The following is a 7,728-nucleotide window of genomic DNA, read 5'->3' as shown; positions in this document are numbered from 1 at the left end:
GAATAAATGCCCCTTTCACTGTAATACCTTCCTAGCTTTAACCTTGAACCCCATTTATGGGATCTGGCATTCATCAGTTTAAAAGGAAGTTTGATCCCCTTGTCAGCAATAATTCTATAGCATTGGGCGCTAACTCTTATGGGTCTATCCATGCTAAGGGAAATGCACTCTTGTGGCCTGTGAAGCAATGTAACAGGGACTTAGGAGCTCCTATATCCATTTAGAATTTATTCAGCCATCTAACTACTATTCCACTGGAATATATGCTCCGTGAGCACAGGGATTTTTATCTGTTTTTGATCACACTGTGTTGATTCATCCATCTCTCCATCCCTCCCTTCCTCCATTCACCCTTCCAATATTTACCACCTCAGCTAAGGTGCATGGATTTTTAGGCACATAGAAGTAAAAATACTGGTTTCCTATAAGGTAATTAAAAAGCAGCTCCCCTGCTCTGCTATTTCATACAGCTCAAACAAGTACTAAAGTATATCAGACTATTGCAATTTTTCTTTATTTAATCATCCTGCTGCCAAAAAAATTAAGTTATTCTTCAGATGAAGATCATTTAAGTGACTGTATATTTGCTAAATAGCAGTTTTAGTAAATTTTCACTCATTGGCACTTTTTCGATTCCAGTTTTCATTTATGGAAATACTAATTCATCTGTTATTACTTAATAATAAAGGGAATTATTTATTCCTGAAATCAGTTTGATATACTAATAAGATGGGTAAGTCCTGTCCAGAAGAATTAGTCTTTAAAAGGCCACTTTTCTGTTGAATGGGTATTTAAAATCTGTTGGGTTAAAGAAAGGATGGGACGATAATGGCAGAGAGGTCTTTCGTGCAGCACAGGTCGCACCTCGCTTCCCCAGTCCCCGAGTGGCGATGATGGTGATCACATGCCCTCTCTGTGGAGCATTGCTCTCAGGTCATTAGCAAATCGAGATTGATAGCCAGCTATATCTGAGTCTCTATAGGTCGTTTTTGATCATTAACTGTTGCAACGCTTACCACCTGACTTCAGCCCCCTTCCTCTCTTGTGTATCATTTATCGAGTCTCATTACCTGAGAGCTCTAGGATAACACTCTAATACATGCTACTTTGAATCCTGCACAGACCTGGAAGATGAGGCATATTCTTAGATGTGCTAAACGATTCTGCTTTGAGCAAGCTAGAGGTGCTCAAGGCTAGACAAGCGGGAAGGGAATTCGATAACTCTGTGCCCTGCCGGGTTGTCCTTGAAGCCACTGTTGCCACAGAAACGGGGCGATGCTTAAATCTCAGGTCTGTTTGCAAACCCCAAGGGCTTTTCCTTTAGTGCCAGTGGAATTAATTACTCCAGTAGCTCAAAGCCATGTTCTAATGGAATCTTATACGTCAAACTCCTTGCAAAGCCAAATCATCATGGATCATTCAAGTTAATTAATCTTGACGGTGATTGCTGCTTATGGCAGGATTTCATTTTATCATCACTCTGGGGATAGGTTAGTAGATTAGCATGCACTGGGACATTTTGTTCACAGTGATGAAGTGAATGCAATGAACTAGAAGATAGCAACGTTATTACCATAGAATGCTATGTTAGCCTGCTAGTAAATGTAGTCAACCTCAAGTTTTATTTTACTGGCTGAGCGGATTCTTCTCTTGGTGTGTGCAAATAAAGCATCTCCTATGAGAATAGGTTTTATCCTTTGGACTCAGATTCATCATTCATTGAAGGAACATTGTGCCAGGCTCACTGTCACAGACTGTAATGTCATGGTTGAGAACTCAGATGCCAGAATAACAGTACCCAGGGCTCTAAACTGCTTCCCCATTTAAACTAGCTGTATGACCTTGGATAAATGTCTTAATTGACTCCATCTTGAGCCGGACTGTGGACTTTGAGCTCTATGCCCAGTATGAATGGAAACGACATGCCAACTGGAAAACCAGCCCCCCACCCCCACCCTGATGGAGGAGCCCCAGGGCTCATACCTAGACTCTCCATCACCTAAAAGAATACCCTAATTATCTGTGTAACCGAATAGAATCATAAATTCTGTTATGCTTATTGGGGTATGACCACAGGCCTATTGATAATTGTCCCCTGTTAACTACCTAGGCTTAAGGCATATGAATCACGGGTTTAAGGCATACAAATCACGGGTTAACTTTGATTGTATCTTTCTTTTGTTCAGGCTAGTTTCAGAGAATTTGGGGAGGTGGGTTTGGGCACGTACACTTAGAGTATATAAAGTTTTCACAAAATCTGGTTGGGGGCCTTGGCTAAGAGGAGACTATGCCTTGGGCCCACTGGTGTAATAAACTGCACTCCACTATCTGCATTGTTCTTCTGAGTGAGTTTGTTTCCTGGAACACATAGCTACAACATAATGTCAGGGGAATAACAGTACTTACTCCATTGGATTATTAAATAACAAAAATTCAACTACATAATTTTAAGGATCACATTGGTTTTATTAAACAATTCATGAGTCAGGCAGCATCTATCTACCAGATAGAAAAGAGGTTTGCTGAGTTGTAGGAAAGGAAAGATTATATGGGAAGAGGGAGGAAAAAGGAAATTATTAGCAAAGAATGAATTGCTTCAGGCAATCGTCCTCCTTAAGGGGAACAGAAGGGCCTTTGGGCCTGATTACCTCAGTTAGAGCTGACCAGGTAATTCCAGGTCAACAGGTTAAAGGTTACATTCCTGGGGGGTTGAGACTGCAATTAGATTAGGTATTAAGCACAAGGGACTCCATTTTGCATCTGCTATCTCCTTTTTTAACAGGATTAAATGAGATAATGCCTTCTTAAGCCTGGCCATGATACCTGAAATTCAGGAAGTAATAAATCTAAGCTATTACATTATTATCTTTCACTGGGGAAGACTTTGAAAGGGAAATGAGGGAATCGAGAAAAGTGGGAGATGGGAGGAATTTTGAAAAAGACAGCAAACTATCTTGATATTTATTCATTCTTTAACCAATATTTATTGAGTAATCACTCTATGCCATGTTCTATTCTGTGCATTAGGAGTATGGTCGTGGGAAAAATAAATATTTCTGCTCTTGTTCAGCTTAGTCTACTTGGGAGGCAGTTAATAAGCAGCAAACAGAATAAGTAAAGAATATAGTGTGTTAGAGGGTGATAAGTGTCATAAAAAAAGAAAAAAAAGAAGTATAGTAAGAGGAATCAGGAGTGCTGCAAGGAGAGGAGTGGGGAGTTGACTTAAAAAATAGTCACAACCTAAAGGTTAAGAATTATGTTTTATTCAGTGGGAATTTTTAGGACTTCATACCCAGGAGACAACATTGCAAGTAACCTTGAGAAACTGCTTCAAGGAGGTGGAGAGTGAGGAGGAGTCAGGTTATACAGAAGTTTGCAACAGAGGGCAGAGAGTCTGAACAGTAAAATATTATTGTTAATTAAGGAAAACCAGGTATCTCAAGTTAAGGAATTTAGTGCTTTTGTGTGTATGGCAAGATGCAAGAGGCTGGGCTAACTGAAATCATTCCTTTCATATGCATCTCAGCTATCTGGGGTCAGTATCCTGTGTTTTTCACATTCTCCCCAGATCCTCAGTTCTCACCATAGGGAGTAGCTGCAGCCTAATGGCTACCAGACAGCAGGTATTGTTCTCCTTCCTGAGTGCCCTCCAGGCTCAGAAATTCATGTTTGGAGGTCCAGAATCGCTTATGGCTGTGACATCCTTGTTTATTGACATGGCAGGAAATACTCCATTTCTCAGTGTATGTGTATGTTCAGGCATGTTCAACTCTTTGCAACCCCATGGACTGTAGCCCGCCAGGCTCCTCTGTCCAGGGAATTTTCCAGGCATGAATACTGGAGTGGGTTGCCATTTCCTACTCCAGGAATCTCCTTGACCCAGGAATCGAACCTGTTTCTCCTGCATCTCCTGTATTGGTAGGCAGATTCTTTACCACTAGTGCCACCTGGGAAACCATTTCTCAGGGGCTAGATTAAAACTAGGATTCTGCTCATAAGCAAAGTAGGATAATCTGGCCATTCAGACTATGAGCCCTTAATGTGATTGGGTTTGCTTCTACCAAGGGTACCAAACAAAAGGCATACATTAACTGAAAATTTGCTCTGTGCCCTACACTGTTCTTAGAGAATCTCATATAATACTTCTAAAAATTCCAACAACAGACATTATTATTACCTACATGTTACAGAAGAGGGATCAGAGGAATAGAGAAGTTAAGTAAATGCCCCAAGATGACGCAGTTTGTCAGTAGGAGAGTCATGATTCCAGCACCAGCATTCTGTATGCCTAAGCTGTACCCGCAAAACCATGAGCTGATGTTAAAATGTAGAGAGCTGGCATAGTTTCAGTCAACTGAAAATAAGTGGGGCAACTCGGCCTTTCAAAATTATGAAGTAAGCCTCAAATCCAATCATACCCAGATCTCCTTCCTTTTTTTAAAAGTGCAAATCCCCTTTTTTGGGCTCTTATCCTTTTTTTCTTCTTCTTCTTCATTTTTTTTTTTTGAGTGTTTGTTTATTTATTTTTGGCTGTACTGGTTCTTGGTTGCTGCGAGCGTGCAGCTTTGTCTAGTTGCAGAGAGTGGGGCTCCTCTCTAGTTGAGGTGCACGAGCTTCTCATTGTGGTGGCTTTTTTGTTGCAGAGCACAGTCTCTAGGCACGCAGGCCTCAGTAGTCATGACACATGGACTCAGTAGTTGTGGAAGTATAAATACTTTTAATGTAAAATATTATCAGATATTCATGTGATGACTGCTTTACTTTAGTCATCCACTGATGAGAGAAAATACGAAATGATTAAAAGGGACTGAGTGTCTATGAGTCCAGTAAATGTTTTAAACACATTTGGATTATTATTCATCTCAACAGTCACCACTTAGGTTTTTCACTCAGAGAACAGATGGGTACTGTGCTTGGTGTACATATGCATTTGGAAACTCAGCGGTTTATGACCCCGTGGTAAGGTCTTGAAATAAACTTTAGATTGTTCTGGTTGTCTTTAATTGCGGATAAGTGACACAGTCCCATTGGAGGTAAAAGGCAGATCTTGTTTTCTTTTCTTTTCTTTTTTTCATTTTAAACAAGAAGTTTATTTAAACAACAAGACGCTTGACTTGAAGGGAAAACTATCTAGGATTCATTTCTTTTAGAGTAATTTATCCCTACTTAAAGACAGATTGCCCTACATGTAACAGCTACGTACAACAAAGTTATAAAATTGTCCTTGGTTTTACAATGATAAATGAAAAACATTAAAATTCTCCAATCGAACAAGGTATGCAAGAATTTTTATGTTGTTCTTTTTTTTTTTGTTAAACAGTGAGAGCAAAATAACTTACTGGAATATAAAGATAAGAGCTGATGAGCATGCCACTAATGGAGAAAAGGGGGTATTTTCACAGACTCAGTATTTTTCCCCATCCCATCTCCATTTGATGTCAATCAAAACATACCATTGGCCATTTAGTTAAAAAAAAAAAAATGCAATATGCTTGTGCACATACACCAGTTACTTTATGTACAATAAAGGAATGGGGAAGGGGAAAATGAAAGAATAGAGAAACTATACTGTCGTAGTCAGGATGTGGTGGAACCAAATTGCGGTTTTCTAATTGAGAATGTCTTCTTGGTCTGAAGGAACAGAATTCTGGAGTAAAGTAGCAGGTTCCCTTTTTAGTAGACACCTCCTGTCTGCTGCTGGAATACATCAATTGTGTCTTCATCTTCCATCTCCAACTGTGCAGGTGTGTCTGTTTCATTGATTGGCTGCCCGTCAAATCGGAATCTGATCTGCCTCATTGACAAACCCTGTCGTTCACAATAGGCTTTCATTAGTTTACTAAGTGGTGTATGCCTCTTAATCTTAGACTGCACCACAGAACCATCCTGCCCCGCCACCTTCAAAGTAATATGATCGTTGTTCTCAGTCTTGACGCCTTCCTTGGGCTTTTCGTCCGCGATGGCGAGCGCCGGAGTCTCCTCAGCTGCCGCTTCACAGAAGAGGTACCAGGTGGGCACGGAACGAGCACACAAGCGGCACCAGGGGCGGCAGAAGAAGGAGGCGGCAGCGGTGGAGGAGGGAGAGGGCGCCAAAAGGCAGATCTTGTTTTCTACATCCATTTTCTTAAATGGAATCTTGTTCCTCTAAAGAAAGGATCCCAGCTGAGAACACACTGATTTGAAGCTACATAAGCCTAGAAGACTTCCTACTGGGAGGCTTATAAGAAACACATAGGATATGGACTTAAGGACTGACTCTCAAGCAAAACTGATCTGTGTTTGTATCCTTAGACACAGAACAGTGGGATAACCTCTCTGAGCTTCAGATTTTTTTCTATTCCTTTTTCTATGAAATAGGAATCATCATCATCATCTCTTGGAACTGTGATGAGAAGCCAGTGAGATACTACAAGTAAAATGCTCATCATAATACCAGGCACATATGCAACATTCAATGAGTATTATTAGTGAAAAAGCCTCTGATGTTCTGAGCAGTTGTATGAGAGATGAACTTGCAGAATAAGGACAAATGATTGAAGCAAGTAGCTAGCTGGCTTTGGTTATGACTTTTTGCTTTGACACAACAAAACCTCAGGCAACTAGTGATCAGGTCTGTTTTCACCCTCAAGCATTCTGAATGAAAAAAGAAATATAGTCATTTGTGGTAGCAAAGAAAGTGCTTTTAAACAACTAGCAGGAAAACAGTGAGGGAGAACCAAAGGCCACTGTGGCGTGAGTGGTCTGTTTTCTGACTGGAAGGAAAAGACGGTAAAGTCTATGCTAATCAGCGATTCTATCTGCAGAGCAGTCAAGGAAAACGGAAGGCGGGAGAAAAAGAAAGAAGGAAATGGGAAAAAGAAATACAGGTTTCTTCTGTTACCTGCAAGTGGAGAATCCCTGTGAAGCTTTTGTGAGACAAAATGGCGTGAATTGTAAAAGCAATTACCGTGGGACACACCTTGCTAATGGATGCACAAAATAAATAGAGATGGAGCACACACGGTCACAGACACAGCTCAGACCTGTGGCGGTTTGATGCTGAGATGCCGAGTGTAGCAGCTCCTGGTGCTTCTATTGCTGCACTGCCTCTCTGACAGCCCCCTGCAAACCAAACACCGAATGCTATGTTTGCTTTTCGCCTTGTTTCCTAAAGGGAAAATCCTCCTCAGATTTCTTTTTGTTAGGAAAACAGGTACCAATGTAGATCTTTTGTACAAAGTGAAGTGCTATAAAGCAAACTTTTGAAAAGTGGGGATACCAGTAGGGGGAATAGAAGCTGGCCCTGATGTAGGTCAGAGGCAGCTGGGCGACAGGTGGGAGGTATCCGAAGGCTCGCAGGTCGAGGGGGTTGGTGAAGGTGTGTGGTGCGGTGCTGAGTTGTTCAGTCGTGTCCGACTCTTTGCGACCCCATGACGGTAGCCCGCCAGGCCCCTCTGCCCATGGGGATTGTCCAGGTTGGAATACTGGAGTGGGTTGCCATGCCCTCTTCCAGGGAATCTTCCCAGCCGAGGGACTGAACCCAGCCAGGTCTTCTGTATTGCAGGCAGATTCTGTACTGTCTGAGCCATCAGGGGGTGAATGGAGCCAGCAATGAAGACAAAGGTGGCAGAATGGTGCCCCTGTTTGGTGGGTGTTTGATCATCCCTTAATGGGACAGCCATGTTGCTTTTTCTCCTCGGGTTGGGTAGTATATAGAAATGATGTCATAAACTACCTTCGTAATAATTA

The 7,728-nt window shown here is 41.5% G+C and overlaps 1 protein-coding gene across 1 annotated transcript; it reads right to left on the bottom strand.

The window, feature by feature from the left end:
- Positions 1-5,492: 5,492 nt before the first annotated feature.
- Positions 5,493-6,120, bottom strand: LOC133049121 (small ubiquitin-related modifier 2-like). Its single transcript, XM_061133028.1, has one exon. The coding sequence runs from the start codon at positions 6,118-6,120 to the stop codon at positions 5,674-5,676; it is 447 nt and encodes a 148-aa protein (XP_060989011.1). The 3' UTR covers positions 5,493-5,673.
- Positions 6,121-7,728: the final 1,608 nt, after the last annotated feature.

The sequence above is a fragment of the Dama dama genome, chromosome 3, assembly GCF_033118175.1.
Source record: "Dama dama isolate Ldn47 chromosome 3, ASM3311817v1, whole genome shotgun sequence".
Lineage (NCBI taxonomy): Eukaryota > Metazoa > Chordata > Mammalia > Artiodactyla > Cervidae > Dama > Dama dama.
The sequence above is the reverse complement of the archived record's forward strand: the minus strand, read 5'-3'. Positions and strand labels throughout refer to the sequence as shown.